The sequence below is a fragment of the Erpetoichthys calabaricus genome, chromosome 12 (assembly GCF_900747795.2).
Source record: "Erpetoichthys calabaricus chromosome 12, fErpCal1.3, whole genome shotgun sequence".
NCBI lineage: Eukaryota > Metazoa > Chordata > Cladistia > Polypteriformes > Polypteridae > Erpetoichthys > Erpetoichthys calabaricus.
This window is the reverse complement of record NC_041405.2, coordinates 32,282,305-32,304,118: the sequence shown is the minus strand read 5'-3', so window position 1 is coordinate 32,304,118 and position 21,814 is coordinate 32,282,305. Positions and strand designations below refer to the sequence as shown.

The following is a 21,814-nucleotide window of genomic DNA, read 5'->3' as shown; positions in this document are numbered from 1 at the left end:
AGAAACGCTGTATCATAACCGCTTTCCATGTTTTTCTCTTTATTACTTGTTGTATTACCAAGAAAACATATCAATGCGCATAGGCACACATAATGGTTAACAGTATACATACACCACAAAAAAAGTAGATCCACTAACACCATGTACATAACACCTGTTTTCTCACAGATCGCTCCATCCACAATGTGCTATCTTGCGGGTATTTCTTTCCCCATGTCAAATTGTTACTCTGTTTTCTAAGTGTGTGAAAATACTACAGTGCAATTTCAGGCTAAATTGTGTGTGTAGTTTATATAATTTATCTCTCTATATATAAAAGGAAATCCTGGAATGGAAAGCAAATGCAAGGCTACGATACGTGATACTCTCGAAAGACATTTAAAATACCTGCGAGACCAAGGAGACTTGCCACGGTGCGTCTCGCGGGGACCATAAACATGAGACTTGGTGCCAAGAGATTGTCCCAGGGCCGTAGCAAAAAGGACAGCGGCTGTACAGGCTTTGAAAAGATCGAAGGGCAGCGCAACGGCAGCTACCCCAAACGAATGCGAGCAGCGTTATACATCCTGCAAGAAAGAATTCAAACACGCCCGGGGCCAGAAATAAGACAGGTATTGCTTTTACAAAGTCACGCGAGACCAAGCAGTGAGCCATCATTTAAAACAAGTAAACAGACCTCTAAGCTAGCAGTTATTGGATTGCTTTTGGCAGGCAAGCATCTTGTGCTCGGAGCTTTTAAAACAACGACATGCGACAGGCAGAAGAGGCAGCTAGCAAGCAGCAAAAAGACAACAAATGATACAAAGGCATATCCTTAGCGTACCTTCAGCCGCAACACCCTTCACAACACGAGCAGTATTATACGTCTGGGAAGAAAGATGTAAACACGCGCTGGGCAGGAAATAAAGAAACAAGTATTGTTTTTACAAAAGGTTTTAAAGCAAAAGTGAAAATAATGCATATGTAACAATTCACAAGAAAATAACAATCTCTTTAAATTGTAGATTGCCTGCCTAAGGTAAAGTCATCCCTGATGAATGGGGACGTGGGAATGAGGGGTTCTTTCATCGGATTAGCGCAATTTCAGATGTTGAATGGCAAAATGGGGGAGGCAGCTTGATGAATGAGGTCTCCAGGACTTAAAATAAATCCAAATCATATTATGTGATATCATCTAATGTGAAATTCTACTCCGTACTTCTAGAATTTTTATTTTTATATTGTATTGAGGATTCATTCTGTTCTATGTATTGAACTGTACAGCTCAGAATTAAAAGACAATGAGTAAAATAACAAACTAGAACTTCATAAAGACGTTTACAAACGTTGACGCTAAACACATGCAGAGCAGGTTAGAGACTATGAAACCAGTGAAATTAGAAAGTCTCAAAAAAACAAAAGGCGCAATACACGTGGAGAAAGTTAAAGGATATGAAAGTAGGAAAATTAGAAAATATAAAAAAAAGAAAGTAAACATCGCAGTAGCGCAAACAAACAAACTGCCTCATTTAACTATGCACCTGTCTAACTTTGGTTTTGCACAATAATTACTACACTATTGCACCTTAACACTTAATTCTACTTTATTCACATAATTTTACTTATTTTTTATGTTCTACTATACTGTTATCTTTCAATCTATGACTTTTTGTTAATTTAACTGATATTCTTCTAACTTTGCACTGTTTTTGATAAGCAGATCAGGATGAATTTCACTGCTTGTTGTCCTGTATAACTATATGTATGTGACAAATAAAGAATCTTGGGAATTTAAAAAATGGAGTTTACCGCACATGCATTTATTGGTTACTTTGTTAGTGTATGTATATTTATCTGTCTGCTTATTTAAAAAGCTACATTTACCCCAGGAGTCAAAAACGTTCTGTCTAGTCTACAAAAACCTACAAAAAAGCTGGGGTATCACCTTGGTAAACCCATGTACCTTTGGAACTGTGAGAGGAAAATAGCACGACTTTACAGACAGGAGTCCAATGCAGAACTCTACTTACTTTTTCACTTTTTAAAAAAAAATTATTAACTGCTGATGTTATAGATCGTTTTGTCTGTGCTGAAATTCCAAACAGAGAAACCTGTCCTGACCTCATTAAAAAGATTCAGCATATTGGGACTCGCAAGATTACAAATATTGTTTTTACAGAAGTACTGAAATAAAAGTGAAACTAATGAAATAGCAACAATTCAAAGAAAAAAAAAATCTTAAAAGTGTGTATCCGGAAAACCAAACATGGGGGTTGGCGAGCGAAGCCCCCTAGTTTTTTATAAAAAATAAATAATTTTGATTAATTTTTTTGATTTTTATATGCCTAGCTGGTTTAAATCTTTTGTTTTGCATTTCAATAATAAATGCTAATTTTTTTTTTTTTATTATTATTTTTTTTAACATTTATTTAAGTTGTATTAGGTGATCTGTGGTTTTTGAAAGTAGGGCAGCAGGAATGCATTATCAGAGTGCAGAGCTGATGAGCCAATCGTGAAAACAAAAGGATTCAGATGCCACTTGGCATAGCCTTGGTGGTATTATTATTGAAAAAAAGTGTTAAACATAATTAAGGATGAGCTATTTACCATTATGATAATGGTAACTGAAAATGGAGCTTTGTAGTCATATGTGAATAATAAATTATTAGTCATTTTAAGCAATAATAACCTTTTGCAACATTAGTAATGTCTTGGCTATATTTTTAAATCAATTTCATGGTACATTGATAACAAAAGGTATCAGTTTTTATGAAGAATCATGATTTCTGGGTGAATCTAAACTTTCAACCCTAGTGATGCTTGTTTGTTTGCACTTCAGTGTGTGTATAAATAATATTTAAAGTATTTATACATTCCTATATTAGCCTGTAATAATAAAATGCATTGCAATTTTAGTTTTTTTCCTATACACTGCTTAGGAATATATGTGCAATATACAAATTTGTGTAATTTAATGTGTCAGCCATCAGCTGTACACAGATATAATTGTGTGTATATACATTGTCATTGCTGTCATACTATGGTTTCTGCCCACATTTAACTTCTTTGGCTTCCATTTAAGAGACTCAAGAGTCATCCAGTAAATTAAGAATGTAGGATGCTAAATGCGTTTGTGCAGAATACTGTTTTTTCCCCTTTTGTTTTTCTTTTGGGGGAAAAGAAATCTCGTCAGGGTAGGTTGTATGTGTCCGTGTATGTAAATACAAATATATTCAACAATTCTATTCACATAGACATGTGGTGATAAATTCCTGTTCTGTAGACCAATTAAATAAAATGCTGCATTTACTTTTGTATTTCAGAGGTGTTCGCATTGCCAGGATCCAGGTTCCACACTAGGTTGCTACAGTAAAGGCTGCTCCCTCCGTTACCATTACATGTGCGCATTGGAGGCAGGTGAGATATAATGGAGGTGGGGTGGGGCTTCCTACCTGTTTTCTGTATGTTGATATTTGGAAATCTTAAAATAGCAATCTGCAACATCACCTTTTTGGGTAATAGTTAAAAATACTGTTAAAGCACAGTGTCAATGCGTCAATAGTACAGCAATCTTGTGTCCTGTTTTATTCCTTAATAGGAAAAGACTTCCAGCATGTCTAATGGACATAGCTGTTCCAGTGCTTCATATGTTTGTAAGGTTTTTTTTTGTTTTGTTTTGTTTTTCGTTTCCTCACTATTGGATAGCTAAACTTCTTTAATCCTGCAAAGTTTGTAATTATACTTAATTATTGGTAGAATATTGTTTTCCTTATGCAGCTCACAGAGAACAGTTACATACGCTAATTTAACAGGATATTAATACTTGTTTGTACTTTCTTTGATCTTATAATGAGTTACAGCTCCTCATGTCAAACAGTAATTAAACACTATTCTGATTCCAGTGCAAGTGTAGTTGGTTTGTGTTGTTTTGCTGTAATCAAAGAGCTATATTACCATAAGATTTAAGAAATATTAAAAATGCATATTTAAAAACATTATCAGGCCTGACACTTGTCATTCTTTAATTCTTTGTGAATTTCCCATTGGGATTAATAAAGTATCTATCTATCTATCTATCTATCTATCTATCTATCTATCTATCTATCTATCTATCTATCTATCTATCTATCTATCTATCTATCTATCTATCTATCTATCTATCTATCTATCTATCTATCTATCTATCTATCTATCTATCTATCTATCTATCTATCTATCTATCTATCTATCTATCTATCTATCTATCTATCTATCTATCTATCTATCTATCTATCTATCTATCTATCTATCTATCTATCTATCTATCTATCTATCTAATAGATGTAGCAGCACACATTATAGACCTAAAGATGTGCATTATTGGGAGGAAACTATTATTTAAAAGAAAGATCAGCAAAGGACAGCAAATATTTTTTCATTCACCGAAACTGCACATTTGAAACTATTTTTGGAATTTTTTTAAAAATGCATTTTATATTCTTTCTTTAATGGGATGTTTGTACATATGCCACCAACTACAAGTAGGGCAGTTGGAGGTTTGAATATTTCTCTTCTTGTGGCTTGTTTGGCATGGGCATAATTCTTTATCTGATAGTCAAAACATATTTTAGTACTGGTCATTGAATAATTCTGGTTTCAACAGTTGTGGATTAGCTTTCTTTAGTGAGATGACCAGAGCATTTCTCAGTACTATATATCTCTATGGATTGAGAACTGTTTTTTTTTTTTTATTATTTAATCTGTTTAAATGTATTTAATAGGGATAATGTACAAAGTACCACCATCTTTTTGTTTTAGAGCAAACTGAAGTCCAATTATTGTTTCCTTTCTTTGGCTGATTTCACTTTTTTGTAATAATCTTCCATAATAGCCAGTAAATATTTGTTTATGCATTTTGCAACAATAAGAGATGATACATTCTGTAAATTATTTTCTGTTTTCAATGTGTTTTTGCACTGTTTTGGGTAAACGGCAGTTATCTCGGTCCATTTCTTAAGTGTATACTCGCTAGAATGACAAGACTGCCAAATAGATGTTTTGTAGCTGGGTAACTTTATAAGAGTTCTTCTAGGATCATTTGCACATTTCAAAGTTATCATATACAAAACAGTTAAAAGTAGGTGCAGCAAGTTATGTTGTTTAGTTTTTGATAATTATCGTAGGTGCTTTAGTATTAAAACTTTTTGTTTTAAGTGTCATTAATTTGGCCAGTTTATGAGGGTACAATGATGATGTGTGATTAATGGATGCTGTGTCTTATAGTGTTTTTATAGGATGTTTTTTTCAGGAAATAATACCTTAAAAAACTGGGGTCGATGAGAGTGCCAGTCTCTTCCATCTTAAATGTGCCTTGTTACATTGTATTTTATTATATAAAACTGAATCTAGTGTGAGTAATTGCATTTTGTGTTGTTTTTTCAGTGTATTGTGTAGAACATTTTATTTCTTACATTGACTAAGTTCTCAGATTTTTATTTTTTTATTTATTAGCATGTCTTGTTGCTTCTTGTATTCATGTCATATGAATGGTCTTTTTATTTAAGCTTAATTACTGAATCTGTGCTGGAACAAAAAGTATTGAAGGCATTATATTGTGTAATTTTAAGATGCTTATCTTTTGATTCTTTTCCCGGGAACCCAGCCCCCCTCAGTAAAGGACATACCGAGATGTTCTACTGTCAGTATTCACATTGTGGCAGATAGGAATGCTCTGTATCATACAACATTTAGTATTTGAATTTTTATATTTAGATGTAAATTTGTTTTCAGTTGTGGGCCATTTTCTAAATTTATTAATCTGGTGTTTGCAGAGTGCTCTCTAAATGAAGATAACTTCTCACTGCGTTGTCCGAAGCACAAGGTAAAGAGCCTATTAACATATGCTTTTTGATGCAAGTCTTTGCTGTGTACATTTTCTTGTATGAAAAATAAAAAAAAAATTGGGCATCAACAAAAACTTCAAACACCCTCTTGAAGGCTAACAACATTTTGGTTGTGTTTTATATGCTGATACTGCTAAACACTCATTTTAAAACATCTTTTGTTTGACTCCTTTTTTTGCTGTTTAAGTGAATAGAAGAGATTGTTTAAAGCCATGCATGACTTCTGCTTGTTTTAAATAAGTAAATGAAGCCCACAAAGGAAAGTGTATGATTAGATTGGAGATGACACAGAGCTGTGCAAGAGGATCAGCTCCTGGCAGAATCAGAGGGAGGTGACAGGCTCATTGAAAATGTACACGCAGTTCTCTGTTCTCAACAGGATTAGATGGGAGCTTTGAGCACAGACAAACGTGCACACAAGAGAATTCACTTTCAGCCTGATTAAGGAGGTGGAGAGTGCCAAAGAAACATATAATAAGAGGATCTGCTTTTAGTACGATTACAGCATTGCTTTGAGCTAAAAGAAACAAGTTCAAGTAGATGCCCTCAGTGTGATTAGAGAGAATATACGTCAGAAATGTGGATTCATTTTTTATCAGAGTTAGAAGGAAGAGGAACACTGAGAGAAAGCTACAGCTAAAAGCAGTCTCTTGATTTGTACTGGAGCTTAGAAAAGTGTACTTTTTGCAAAAAAAATCGATTGCTTCAGTGTGAGTATTTTTCCCATTTCTACAGTTTCCCCAGCAAGGCAAGACTGGTAAAGTGACGCCTGCAGAGCAGTCTGAACGTGGGTGAGCGTTCAGCTTTATTTTATAACTGGACATGTTCACCAAAGCAGGTGAGTGACATGCTAACAAGATCAAGATTACCTTTATGATTTTATGCAGAAAATCTCTGTTATTGGCTGTTAAGTGCTTGGAATGGTTTTCCTGCTTATTGGATTTTTGTGCATATTTTAATGTTTAACTGAGCATAGCACAGAATTTTGCATTTGTCAGAAATATTTGTAGAGGTTTTATTCTTTGTGAAACCACATGACTGTATTTAATTTGATGTTCTGTAAGATTAATTTATAACAAAACAAAATCCTGTTTTTAGTGAGCACTTAGAAGATGAGCAGTATTGAAGATACAAACGCGTTACCTCAAAGTTGTCTTTTTAGTTTACTTATGATAGGCTTATTGGGATTTTCGGGTGTGTTTGGTTAAAAAAAATCATAATTTTGAAAATTCTATTCCAAATGCACCCAGGCATGTTATTGGTTATTTCCATAATTTTTTCCTTCAGTAACTTTTCAAATCTACCTACTTCAGCCATCGGAGCCAGTACCTATCCAAGGAGCATCTGGTGTAGTATCAGGCAGGAGTGGTACCATCGAATGGGCACCAGACCATCACAATGTGCAGTTGCGCTCATAACCAGTCTCACAAGGGTGAAACATGGAGAGAGCAAGTAACTCGTTTATAGCTACAGACTTGAATATGAACCTAGGATTCTAGAGCCATGTGCTATATCTTGCATTACCATGCTTCCCTTTTACTGTGTTATATTAATTATATACACAGCAATTAAAGTGTTACTCACATTAGGAAGTATTTTCACTTAACGGTTAACCTGGTGCTTAAAGTTATAATCCAACAGGAAATCAAGCCCTCTGACATCCCCTTCTAAGCATGAAGAGCCTCAGAATGCTTTACAGAGGTAATAACACATTTTCTAATTTGACAACTCCCATTAGCTATTTTTACAATATTTTTTAACTACATTATTTTATTCGTTCAGAGAGTCAAGATTAAGGCTGGGTATTAGCCTGCACTGATGTATTTAAAGTGGTGTTTTTTTTTAGAAATTAATTAACCATGCATAGAGAATTAATACAATGTGGCAAACGTCAGTAGTACTTCATTTGAAGGTTGTCTACAAAGTGACTTTAATAACATATGCCTAAGCAGGAAAATTACATTTAAGAAGAAATACTTCATGAGTAATGAACAGTTAACATCAGTATTTGGAAGATTTTTTGCTTTTTTTTTTCTTTTCACAGCACTGCACTCATTCAAAATTCACCATAATTTAACTAACAATAGAGCAATGCAATGACATCTACTTTATAAAATATCTATATTATCTTGCAAATAATATTATAAAAAAATCAAATATTGCTTCTTAAATAAATGTTATTCAATAACCTGTTTGTGTGTTATGAATCTCCATGCAGACACCCTTCAACTAAACCGTTAGCCAAATTTTTCCCCTATTGAACATTTAAAATAATGTTGAATTAGTCAAAAATAAAGATACATCGAGAAGAGTCATGTCGTTCTGTGAACACAGCTGCTCACTTATAGCACTCACTTTAATCAGTCTTGAAAATTTGTCCTAACAGTACTCAAACATAAAGGAAGCATTTTAAAAGGAGGATGTGGAGCCAGTGCTTGTTGACAGCGGCATTGCATGAATGTAACAAAAAAGAAAAAGACCTGGCCATCGTAACTCACAACACTGCTATTATGGAGCTACTTCAAGTCGACTACTTTGAGCACACACACTCACTTTTGAATCGCAGGCTACTCTGAGAATTCCAGCAGCTGCCCTCTTTCTTTGCCGGTTGAGATGAGTTGTAGGGTCTCTTCTCTATACAGTTATAACAGAATTTCTAGCAGATTTTTTGGGGGGGCACGAGAAGCTTGGAGCTGAACGCCGTCTCCAGTGCAGATTGTTTCGGCTGTACTCGTTATGGATGTCAACTGAGGCAGTGCTTCTGGGAGACATCGGTTTTTCTCAAATTTGTTGTGTTACAACAACAGTTTACTTCTGAGTTGCACAGCTTACATATGGCTTTGCTTTTATCCAGTTGTTCTTCAGCAACGCACTGTTTGAATCCGTAGTAAGTCTGCACATTTGATTTATGTGTCTAAGCCACTGATTTCAGCAAAAGAGTACACATATAATTTTTTGCATAGTAGTAAAGTGAGTTTTCCATAGAATGCCATAACAGGGACATTAGTGCCATCTGCTAGATCAGATGCCAAAAACAAAGATAAGCAAAAATCTACATATAGTAATTGAGCAGGATAGAGATTCACAAGATCGATCTTGAGACTGTAAGAATTGTTTAAACAAAAAATGATTAATCAGAAAATCAATATTTTTACTCATGCCAAGTCAATATCATTGTTTTTGTTCATTGTAGTTGGTTTCTTTCCTTTTAAATCCTTATAGTTTCCAGTAGAATCAAGGAATAGTAAGTCATTTTGGGTAGCTGAAGTTGTTTCATTTTGCCAAAGGAAACATTTTATATACTTGTGAATTCTTTTTCCATATATTTTCCTTTCTTGCCTTGTCCAAAACCAAGCCATTTGTAGCTGTGCTTATATATATTAAGAGAGTTTTTATTTTTGGTTTTTTTCTGACATAGTTCTTGTATCATTCCACCCAGCATATTACTTGATTTGACTTTTCAGTAAAAAGTTTTACTTTGAAAATGTGAATCTGTTATTTGCAATTCACTGAATTGTGAAATCTTTTCAGGTAGAATGCAAAATATGTGGAAATGGTTGTAAGTTGGCTTGTGTTATTTTATGTGTATTTGAAGCCCAGTAAAATATAGAACTCTCAGTTATCTACAATGTAAAATTCATTTATTTCATCTGTTCTGTTTACTAGTTGTAGCTCATTAGGACCAGGTGTGCTTAAGACCGCCGTTTGCCTAATAAAATAAAGTGGTTTCCAGCTGTTATTTATATTTTGGTCTGTGTAAATTTAAAAATACATCCTGATCTTGGGTTACAGCAATCCCATAGATAGAAGTAAGCACATAAAACACACACATTTTTACATTTTCATCCAGCGACTAACGTGTTTTACCCACAAGCAAAGCAGACTAGTTTTGACACATATTAATAGCAGCTTTCACTAAACAGTGAAAAGTTAGTACACAATTTGTCAGCATTTTCAATTACTTTGTGCCCTCGAATGTAACCAGTGGTTTGCACATCTGCATATTAAGCTCTGTCACAGGTAAGCAGCTCAGTTTCCAGCATACTAAGTACATGTGCCATGTACAGTATGTTGGTTCATGAAGGGAGAAGGGACAGCACATCTTTGTTGAAGTATCAAGCATCAGTTAGTGGTTAGTTTTTATGAAGTCATCAGGGAATGTATCATTATCCAAAACTGTATATTTAAGCAGAAGGTCAACAAACTGAACATACCCATGGTTCATTTCAGTTTAAATTATTTGTTTTGTGATGTTAAAGTACAGTAATATTGTTCCACTCTTTTTATGTATTTTTTTTTTAGTTTTTAGAAACATTTTCTATATGATAACTAATAGACTAGTATGTATTTTTTCCATTTCCATTAGCTGAGATTTTCAGTGCTAGATCTGATTTGAATACAAAGTTGGGTTATGAAAATTTTGGAACTTCCGTTTGACACTGGCGTGACTGATCGCCACTGCTCTCCGGTAACTTTTTAACTTTTTTTTTTCTTTTTTAACTTTTTTATGATTAACTAACAATCTAATGGACTAAGCAGCTGTTTTCGTTTTCATTTCGGGCAGATTTATTCGCTGAGTTTTCAATCATTTAAAGCTAGACTGATTTCTAGCTTGACTGCTGATTTAGCTGTGTATGGACTATTTTTCGGCCTATCCCTGCCTTGAGACTTACCTGGCTTTGTTCTCCGGACATCCAAGTTGTCTGCGTCTTCGCTTAACTTGTGGATGGGTAGGATATTTATTTGGTTCGTGTTTGTTTGGTTCTTCTGTCGCTTGCTATTCAACCTGCGATGGGCCTGCTTCAGTACTCAGCTGCCGAGCTACTCCGACTCCGCTTTCACCTGTCTGAGCCTCCGCTGACTGGCCTATATCTCCACCCAGACATCGTATTCCTCCGCCGTTGGAGATGCATCCACCGTGGGACCCACCGGAGTATCAAAGCTTACAGTTCGAAAATATCGATGTCCTCCACATAATTTAGGCAGAGTCGCTGACCACAGTGTGTTAGCCAGCCTAGCCCGGTCAGCTAACACCATTGTTAAATGCGATAACGCTGTTGTTAATTTCGGTCTGCTGAACATCCGCTCACTCACGAGCAATGGGCCTCTCATCCACAATCTTCTCACTGATCGTAAGTTTGACTTTTTCTGTCTGAGACATGGCAACAACCCCATGACTTTACCCAACTTAACGAATCCACTCCCCCGGGTTTTGTTTACATCTCTCAATCCCGTGGCTCTGGCGGGGAGGAGGTCTCGCATTAATGTATCGTGAGAAATGGAAAGTCTTGCTGTTGTCTGTTCCTGCCTTCAGTTCTTTTGAATCTCTTGTATGTCAATTAAATGGACCTATTCCTACTATTATTGCAACTGTTTACCGGCCCCCTAAACCAATCAATGACTTTCTGAACGAGTTTGCTGTTTTCCTTACACACTTATCTACTGTTTCATCAAACATAATACTTCTGGGGGATTTCAGTATATATATGGATAATATCAGGGAATACGGTGGGGCAAAAAAGTATTTAGTCAGCCACCAATTGTGCAAGTTCTCCCACTTAAAAAGATGAGATAGGCCTGTAACTTTCATCATAGGTATACCTCAACTATGAGAGACAAAATGAGAAAAAAATCCAGAAAATCACATTGCAAATAAATTCTTTAAAATCAGACAAATTATGGTGGAAAATAAGTATTTGGTCACCTACAAACAAGCAAGATTTCTGGCTCTCACAGACCTGTAACTTCTTCTGTAAGAGGCTCCTCTGTCCTCCACTCGTTACCTGTATTAATGGCACCTGTTTGAACTCGTTATCAATATAAAAGACATCATGCTTTGGAGCTGTTTTTCTGCAAAGAGACCAGGACGACTGATCCGTGTAAAGGAAAGAATGAATGGGGCCATGTATCGTCAGATTTTGAGTGAAAACCTCCTTCCATCAGCAAGGGCATTGAAGATGAAACATGGCTGGGTCTTTCAGCATGACAATGATCCCAAACACACTGCCCGGGTAACGAAGGAGTGGCTTCGTAAGAAGCATTTCAAAGTCCTGGAGTGGCCTAGCCAGTCTCTAGATCTCAACCCCATAGAAAATCTTTGGAGGGAGTTGAAAGTCCGTGTTGCCCAGCGACAGCCCCAAAACATCACTGCTCTAGAGGAGATCTGCATGGAGGAATGGGCCAAAATACCAGCAACAGTGTGTGAAAACCTTGTGAAGACTTACAGAAAACGTTTGACCTCTGTCATTACCAACAAAGGGTATATAACATTGAGTTGATTGATTGATAACATAAGTATTGAGATGAACTTTTGTTATTGACCAAATACTTTTTTTCCACCATAATTTGCAAATAAATTCTTCAAAAATCAGACAATGTGATTTTCTGGATTTTTTTTTTTCTCATTTTGTCTCTCATAGTTGAGATATACCTATGATGAAAATTACAGGCCTCTCTCATCTTTTTAAGTGGGAGAACTTTCACAATTGGTGGCTGACTAAATACTTTTTTGCCCCACTGTAGGTCCCTATTACTAGAGACTTTTCATCCTGCCTTGAGAGTTTTGGATTTCAGCAGCATACTGATGATCCCACTCATTCCAAAGGACATATCTTGGACTTGATTTGCTGTTCTGGAGTTACACCGCTTGATTGTTCTGTGGATGAACTCCCCATAACTGAACACTTTCTTATTTCATTCAATGTTAAACTTGCACTTTCCAACACTAAGCTTTCCCGTCTCATGTCTTTCCGTAATATTAAGAATATTGACTTAGACTTCCTTTCTCCACAGTATAGAAACGGCACTTATAAAAATTACTAATGACCTCCTTATGGCAGTCTGATTCTGGTTTAATTACTATTCTCACCCTCCTTGATCTGAGTCCAGCCTTTCACACTATTTGTCACACCACTCTTCTCAATAGATCATCTTCGATTGGTATTACCCACACTCCACTAGATTGGTTCAGATCTTACCTCTCAGGCCGCACTGAATTTGTTCATCTTAAAACTTTCACATCCCAACCCACCGCTGTTACTTCAGGTGTGCCCCAGGGCTCTGTCCTGGGGCCCCTCCTTTTCATTATTTACCTCCTCCCCCTTGCCAATATCTTTCGTAAATATAACATTAGCTTCCACTGTTATGCTGATGACACCCAGCTCTATCTCACTAGCAAACCTACTGCTTCCTTTCCACCCTCCTCACTTACAGATTGCATAGCAGAAATCATATCCTGGTTTTCTTCAAATTTTCTTAAATTAAATAGTGACAAAACTGAGGTTCTCCTCATTGGTACAAAATCAACATTATCCAAAACTGCTCACTTTTCATTTGTTACTGATGATTCCTCTGTCTCCCCTTCCCCACAGGTTAAGAGTCTGGGTGTCATCCTTGACAGTACTTTATCCTTTCAGTCCCACATCAATAACATCTCCCGGTCTGCATATTTCAACTTGCGTAACATTAATCATATTCGCCCCTCCCTCACTCCCCACACCCCTGCTATCCTTGTTCATAGCCTTGTCACTTCTCGTCTGGATTATTGCAATTCCCTTTTCTTGGGTCTTTCTTGCAAATCTCTTTATAAGCTTCAACTGGTCCAGAATTCAGCTGCCTGCATCATTACTAGAACCCCCTCTATTCACCATATCACTCCCGTTTTGCAGCAGCTTCATTGGCTTCCAGTTCAGTTCCGAATTTAATTTAAAATTCTACTAACTTTTAAGGCTATCCACAACCTTGCCCCTCTATATTTGTCTGACCTCCTCCATGTTGCCATTCCCCCCCCCCCCGTACCCTTAGATCTTCTTCCTCCATCCACTTGACTGTCCCCTTTGTCCGTCTTACCACTATGGGGAGCAGAGCATTCAGTTGCTCTGCTCCCCAGCTTTGGAACTCACTACCACCTGAGCTTAGAAATATTGAATCATTTTCACTTTTCAAATCTAAACTTAAAACTCATTTGTTTAATAAGACTGCTTTTTCTCTTTGATTACAATTGCTTGGTCTTATTTCAACTCTTGTATTTTACTTTTGTTTATAATCTGTGTTTTGTCTATTGTTCGGTATCCTTGAGTGTTTAGAAAGGTGCCTACAAATAAATAAAATGTATTATTATTATTAAATATTGACAGGAACAGAATTACTTCAGCACTGCATGTATTTATTTTAATTGCCATTCATTCTATTTTGGGTGTAAAAACACACACAATATATCATATAGAACTGTAGTGTTTAAAATAATGTGCCAAGCCTTGTGGGTTGACTTATACAGTATTTTGATTGTTTGCTTTATAGTGGCAATTTAACATGTTATTGTATATGCTTGATATCAATTTTGGTAGAATGCACTGGTAAACGTAAAAATCAAATCGGATCGATACCTCGAAATTTGCTCAGTCGTAGTAGTGCTGAGTGAGCATTTTCTGTTACTTTTGTTACTACCTACAATAGAAGCCCATTATTTGGAAAATTTGTATACAGTATTACCATTAACTAAGCAGAATTTTTTCAGAAAATCAGACACTTGTTCATTTGATTTTTATTTCGCCATTTACTTCCAATTTAATTTGTCAGGGTCATAGTATTGCTTCTAGATTTTATTATACCTTTATTCCACCCTCATTTTCAGTAAGTAATATTAACATACTTTAATTATTCGTTTAGTCCGTGCTTCTGGTTTTGTTAGGCAAATTTGTTGATTCATGTGATTTGAATACCAAAATCTGCATCTCCTGTGGTTCTTTATCTGCTCTCTTAACCTCAGTCCACTTCTTTTGACTGGATTTGACATGTCATAATTACTTCAAATACATATTTTGCAATTCATGTTTTCATAATCATAGCTGCTAATTCTTTCAACCTTACTTTGACTCTTAACTCTGTTGTCATAACTGAACAACAGAGAGCTTGTAACAGCAGCGATAATGTACTGTTCACTTTTACCACTAGTCCATTCATGTCTTCAAATAACAATGTATAACCTGATGTTCTTCATCTGATTTCCCTTGCAACAGGTTATGTTTATTTTTAGCTCATGCAGTGTGCTCTCCACATACACAACATATATTTATATGTTTAATAGCAGTCTTTTCAGGAAACTTTTTGGCTGTGTCAAATGTACAACCGAATGACAGCTTTTGAATTATATTCAAATAGCAAAGCTCGGTCTGATAGGCAAATTGTACATACTCAAATTGTAGATATGAAATAAATTGATGTTAGTTTTACTTTTTGTTTTCTTTATATATTGTCTTATGCCAGTCCCTTAAATTCATGATAGACCTTGTAAAAAGATGCATTTAAAAGAGGGACCAAAGGGTAACCTACTTTAAACTAATAAAAGGAAAATAATCTTTGGTTGTTGTACTTTAACTCTCCAAAACTTGCATTGCTTCAGTGTTCATCTTGTTGTACCCCTCAAGCCATTGAACACCAGTTGACAGATCAGCAGTATTTTGCAGCCAAGTTAAACAATTGCAAAAAGCATCCTTTAAAATATGTTGGGGAAATATGTAACACAAAAAGTGAAATAGGTGTAGATAGTTATGTAACTGAATATTAAACAAAGCATATAAATGTAGTATTATGTAAAAGTTTCTAAAGATGCAATTAATAAATACAAACTGTTACATGATACATCATGTGATGCATGTTCTTGGACAAATGATCGATTATTGAACCTGGCATCACTTTCGAACTGTCATTCACCCTCTTCCAGGTGACTTAACTGAAGTTGAACAGACCTTGGCCTGTATCCAAGTGGCTTATTACAGCACCACATTTCTCCTCTCTTCAACCAGAGCCATCGTGAGGCCTTCTCTGCAGCCTCCATGTTATTCCTGATGGCTCTTGCTGTGCTTGCCCAGATGATGCCAAGGGTTCTATAGGCCTTCCTTAAGTATTGCCCTACGAACACCCTGCAGCCCATCTCTACAGGCAAGCCCCTTGTTCTCCACCCTGACTTCTGACAGCCCTCAACCAACTCCTGATATTTTACGTTCTTCATCTCGCGTGCCTCCTCCATCCTGTCCTTCCATTGAAACTTTAGCTCCACCAGGATGAGCTGTTTTGTGGTGTCCAAACTGATAAGTATGTTGCGGCTCAGTGTGGTCTAGATGATGTGAGATGGTATTTTAAGTTGCTTTTCTAAATCAACTGACATCACTCAAACCCGTGCTCTGTGTAGCAGACCAGTCTCACTGCACTTTAGTGGCAGCCTTGGCTACTCTCCTTCCTTGATAAATTCCACCAATTTGGTGGACATGCGAACACTTCTACTTGTGTCTGTCCCCTTGCTGATCTCTCCTGCCACTAACCGGTGCATTTGCTTGTGCCGCTACCAATATCAGCGCTCCCCTATAGCCTTAGGGCAGCAGCTTAATATATGCTCAAACATTCCCTTCCCTGGAGACAGGTAACTGGCTGGTAAGTCTATCTTACCCCAATGAGGAAAGGTTAGATTGGCTTGGTAGGACATCATAGAATCCCTGAATCAGGGACTTAATCCTGTGGGGGGCCTTCCCAGGTGATCTTCTGCTCCAAAACCTGCTCCCACCTCATCCATGCTTCCTTTCCTCCTCGATGGGTGCTCGAAGTTCCCCCAGCACAAATTCTCTTCTCTTTTTTCTGTGGACAGTGTCATACCTTCCTGTCACAACACTCCCAAGCCCAGCTCTGCCCAGGGCTATTCTTCCCACTAGGACCTTAAAAGTCAGACCTCTGCTAGAAGGCTTTGGCTGCCTTCCACTTCCTCCCGTTCTTACTGCAATCCTTGCACTGGCCACTTTTGGGTCACCTGACTCCGGGATATTACAGGTTCTCTCTCGCTCTAGTGACCATAAACTCATCTTTCACTGAGCTAAATGTGAGTGTTAGCTTGTTGCTTTTGCCATACAGTACCAATGCTGCTCAAGTAGTGTGTCAGATCTAACCACTTCCATGTTAGCTTGTTGCTTTTGCCATACAGTACCAATGCTGCTCAAGTAGTGTGTCAGATCTAACCACTTCCAAAGATTGTTTCTGACCAATTGCTGAAAGACTTCCTCTACCATAACAGGTACCTCATAGATGAACAAGGGTCAGTGAATCCTTCTTAGGATCCCATGCTGGTAGATTCTGGCCTTAAATATTACAGGAAGCCCAGACCTATCCATCACCTTCAGCCATCTTTTCAGCTTGTTACATGTGTCTTTGGCGATTTCTGTATGTTTTAGGCTACAGGTAAACACTTTGTCAAAAGTTTTCACTGGCTGCTGTGTTATGGATGGTATCTGTTCTCCTCCAACTCTGAAGCAGAACTTGTCCATAATGTTTTCTTTGTTGAGCACCACGTTGACCTGGATTTTGCTGGCTTAAAGCTCATGCAAGTCCAGGATGTTATCCTCTCAAGTTCCTGCAGGATCCATCTAGCTCCCGGAACCACTATTTTCGTCATTATTAGATCATCCATGTACTGTAAGCCCTGATTGGTCCCTGCATTGTTCATGTCTTACTGATTCAGCCCTGGCATTCCAGCATGCAGTTGCAGAGATGATATAGCTGGTGATGATTCCTACCTACAGCTGGTGCAACTCAGATATCACTAGCCCTGAAGATACCCTCTTCCTGAAACTACTATAATAATCCTGACAAGGTCTTATTATTTTCCCTGGGACATAGTATCTCTCGAGTGCCCCTTTGACCAGTTTGTGTGGGATTGAGCCATATGCATTGGCAAGATCCAACCACAATTAAGTCAGATCCCTTCTGCCTTCTCCAGCTTCCCTGATCAGCTGAGTCAGCATGCCTGTGTGCTCCAGATATCCTGGGACATTGCAAATACTTCGTATTTGTACACTGTTGTCGATGTATCCATTACTCAACAGGACTTTGAGAGACACTTGCCACAATGCTGAACAAGACTTTGCATTCAGCGCTGACTAAGTTGATAATGCGGAATTCATTGATGTTCTCTGATCTCTCCTTTTTGGCTTTCTACACATACTCTGTATACCTCCATACCTCAGCCACTTTTCCTCTTTTCCAGATTACCTTCAAGGCTTTCCAAAGCCGATAACATAGTTTTGGTCAGTTTTTATAGATACTGTATATAGCGAAAGAAATTATTTTGGTTACACTTTCCAAACACATTTTTCTAAGTTCATTATGTGTAGCCAAGGCAATAGAACTGAAATGGGAAATAATGTCGCTTGGTGAGCCCGCATTCTTCATTCAGGACACCAATTTGAATATTTGTCCACAAAGTAGTAACATTCAAGCAGCACCTCCCTTTATCGAAGACTATTGTCTTTATGCTTTTTTACTGTAATCAACTATAGTTAATGTACTCTCTACATTCACATACCACAATGTTTCAGTCTTCTTTTGTGAGAGAAGCAAACAAGAGAAACTGCATACTTTTCTATCTACCAAGAAAAACCAAATCAGCTACATTGTTAATTTTGCAACCTTGCAGAAGAATAAAGTTAAAAAATAAAGTTAAAAGAAAAAGGTTTTCACCACTTCTCTAACCAAATATACTGTATATAAAGCAGGTAGTCTGAATGCACTGTGCTGTGAAAACCTACCCTTTCAACACACCCACATTTTTTGATGAGGTTATTATGGGCAATGACTTGAAATCAAATACACCTTTAAGTTCATTTGTTCCTATACGTGGGATCACCTGTTTTAAAGAATGGAATGTGAAAAGTAGCTGTATTATAAATTGCATCATATGCGCACACATACAAGACCTATGCTTTGTTCCTTCTTTTGTCTAATATTTAACTTTGTGTCTAAATTTTTACTTAACTAGTCCAATACTTGTGGAAAGCACTGCACAACAAATGGTAGTATAAATTGGGTTGATTGGGTTTCTGGATAATTATGTGCTATGTTGACATCTGTTGACATCTTGAGGAGTAACAGATATGTGGCAAAGCATGAAATGTGTAGTGCATTTCTGTAAAAAGATTATCCATTTTATGTTTGTAGTATAGCATTTCTATGAGATTTACAAAAATAAAATACATTTTAAAAGTAAAGAATTTCTTTTAGGAAAGTTGCAGGTATGTGTGAGAAGAGAAACCTTTGAGTAAGTGTGTGTGAGAGAGTGAGTTATGATAAGCTGTTGCTTCATTCAGAATTGGTTCCTGCTTGTGACTGAGGATGTTCAGTTAGGTTCCAGATCTCTTCAGCCCTGTATTGAATTATACAAGTTGTTAAACGCTGCTTAAGGGTTAACGTTTCTAGCGCTGAAATATCGAACGGTTAGGTCTGTTACAGAAAGCAGGGAAGATCATGTGACAGTTTGATGTAATGTTGACTTTGAGTATAGAACCTGAGCTGAATCTATGGATAATGGCATCTACTGCCACACAAATCTATATACATAAATATAGTGTTAGGATGAAGCAGGTACACTCAAAAGGATACTCTAGGTAAACCTTGCAGGTATCTTGTAACAATGTTTTATGCCCATTAACCTACGGAGAACCACTGATAGAAAATATGTGCAGTTCCTAGGTACCTGGTAAGTGGGGCCATGTTCATTTTAGATTGTTACTCTGAGTCCACTGCAGTTATGCCTTCTGACATGCTTTAACTAAAGAAGCAGATTTTCTTCATTTCTGGGAAGCAATATTGTTCTCTTCAGCTTTGATGTTCATTTGTGCAGCAGACCTCTGCAGGCGGCTTGAATGTACTGAAAGCAGAAGGAAAGATTTTGTCCATCAAGCAAAATGTGCATCTATAACTATGTTTCTTTTTATTATACAGGAAACTGACAATTCTTATCAAAGTCTTAAATAAATTATACCAAAAGCAGGTGCTGAAGCACAAGAGTGATCATTGAAGCAATTAAGCAAATAACTTTACAGCATTCTTAAAGCCATATTTAAAAATGCTGGGCCGACCCAGCTACTTGAAGAGTTCTCAGTCTTAAGAGAGATGACTGTTGGTACTGTACATGCGTATTATATTTTTAAACCTTTTATGTCATCTCTTGAAGCTTCAAAAGTTAAGTAGAGTACACTGCAACAGGGATATGAATGTGTCCTGCACCCTGGGACCTAGTATCATTGGTTACTTTGAAGCCAGAATGGACTCAACATATGGTTGATTTCCTAAGTGAATATGTGCTCATTTATTAAAATTGAATCAATTTTTAAGACTTATTACTAATTAGACTCCTTTCGTGTTCTCAAATGAAATGAGAAAAGTAATTCTCTACATATTGCTTTTTAATTGAATGCTTAATCGACTGTTTTTTTCTTGAAACTTGCTCTAGTTAAGTCATATTATCTTGTGTTAAGAGGTTAGTATTGTTACTCAAAAAATTGGTTTACAATCACAATGAATAATAATTTAAAACAAAAAGAAAACAAAAATCAGGGAAGCCGGTCTTTAATTCTGTTCTTTTAACTGTTGCATTCACTTTAGCAGTAACCTCCAGGCCAGATGTTGCTATTCAAATATTTAAATATGGTATGTCAAGATGTTCTACATGTAGAATGCATTGAATTGCATATAGTGAAATATTTTAGTTCATTAAAGGAAAGAAGGCATAAAGTTTCCGACACAGGAAATTCCGTTGTCATAGTTTGGCAGTTTGTTCACTCCTGCATTTGCACTGTGCCTTGCCAAAATTAATTTTTTTCTCTTTCTCTTTATAAGTTATGTCCTTTCTGAGTAATAGGTTATGGTGCAAGTATGTCATGTCTGCAAAATTTGGGAATATTTTCACCATGATACTCATGGCCTTGCCAGTTTGTTTCCTTATTATGCAGTCAGTGGTTTGATGTCTGAATTCTTTTTATATGTGTCTCTTCTGTCCAGGTTAAATGGCTGAGCCTTAATGAAAAAGAAACCCTTTTTGTGATGGATTCCTCTGAAATTGCAAGATGAACATTGGAATCAACAAAATCATCAGAACACAGGGTTTTCTATTTTTTTTTTTTTTTAATTTAACAAGAATTAAATTGTGGAACAGCAACAGTTGCATCCATATTGTCAAGCAGTGATGTCACTCCCAGGATCTACAAGAGAAAATTAATTTTTCAAAATACAAAACCGTGAAAAATTTCAGAGGATTTTGAACAATGACATTTTAAACAAAATTTTCTTTTCCCTTTTTTGCCCACCCTTTGTGACATTACTGCTGTAAAGGGTGGTGGCAATTGCATCACAAAACAGGTGATGGAGTGCAGTCAGAAACTCCTTGGACTGAAGAGTGGTTTACAGATTTTACATTTATGGACATGAACAACTACAAATGAAAACACTGACAGTATTCTGGGGATGGGTGTGAGGGTTGGAGGGAGGGTGACCACTGGGGAGAAGACAACCTTTTAACTATTAAAAAAAAAAAATAAAGTCAGTTAATCAATTTAAAATAAAAAACTTATAAAGTTTGGCTTCAAACATTACAGAGAAATACACTAAGGGAGCTATGTTTTATTAATAGGTTTTTATTAATAAAAAAGGACAAAAATCCAAGAAAAAATGCAACCAAAGAACTGTGTGGTGTTTTTTTTTTTTTTTTTTTTTTTGTTAGTATTTTTTTTTTTTTTTTTTAAAAACCAAAGTATCAATGTTTGTAAGTTTTTTAAGTTTTACAGCATGGTAGGTGTGAGTGTGCGAACCCCCTCTCTCTCTCTCTCTCTTTATGTATAAATATATTATTGTAATGAAAAGACAATTATAAAGGGTCTGGGGCACTTCAAAGGCGACCGTGTATATTGAAAATTTCAAAGGATGCAAATAAAAGTGCAAATGGAAAAGGAGGTGGGTCCAGATGAAGTGACCCCAGAAATAATGTCATGGTTGGAGGCACGTTAGTCTTCCTTTCTGCAGGGTGGAGAAAGGAGAAGAAATATCATTATTATTTAGCACCCTCTTGTGTGCCAGGGGAGTAATATATTTAACCAAGCCCTTAAGTTGTTCCCCAAGGGCACAAGTGTGACAATATA

General features: G+C 36.6%; 1 protein-coding gene across 2 annotated transcripts in view; it reads left to right on the top strand.

Moving 5' to 3' along the window:
• Nucleotides 1-21,361, top strand: part of tcf20 (transcription factor 20) — a 272,899-nt gene extending 251,538 nt beyond the window's left edge. For both annotated transcript variants that reach the window (XM_051934357.1, XM_028815365.2), the window contains exons 3-6: nt 3,303-3,396; nt 5,790-5,839; nt 6,597-6,699; nt 20,682-21,361. In XM_051934357.1, coding sequence (XP_051790317.1) covers nt 3,303-3,396; nt 5,790-5,839; nt 6,597-6,656 — 204 coding nt within the window. In that variant the 3' untranslated portion in view covers nt 6,657-6,699; nt 20,682-21,361. The remainder of the gene's footprint in view (nt 1-3,302; nt 3,397-5,789; nt 5,840-6,596; nt 6,700-20,681) is intronic.
• Nucleotides 21,362-21,814: the final 453 nt, after the last annotated feature.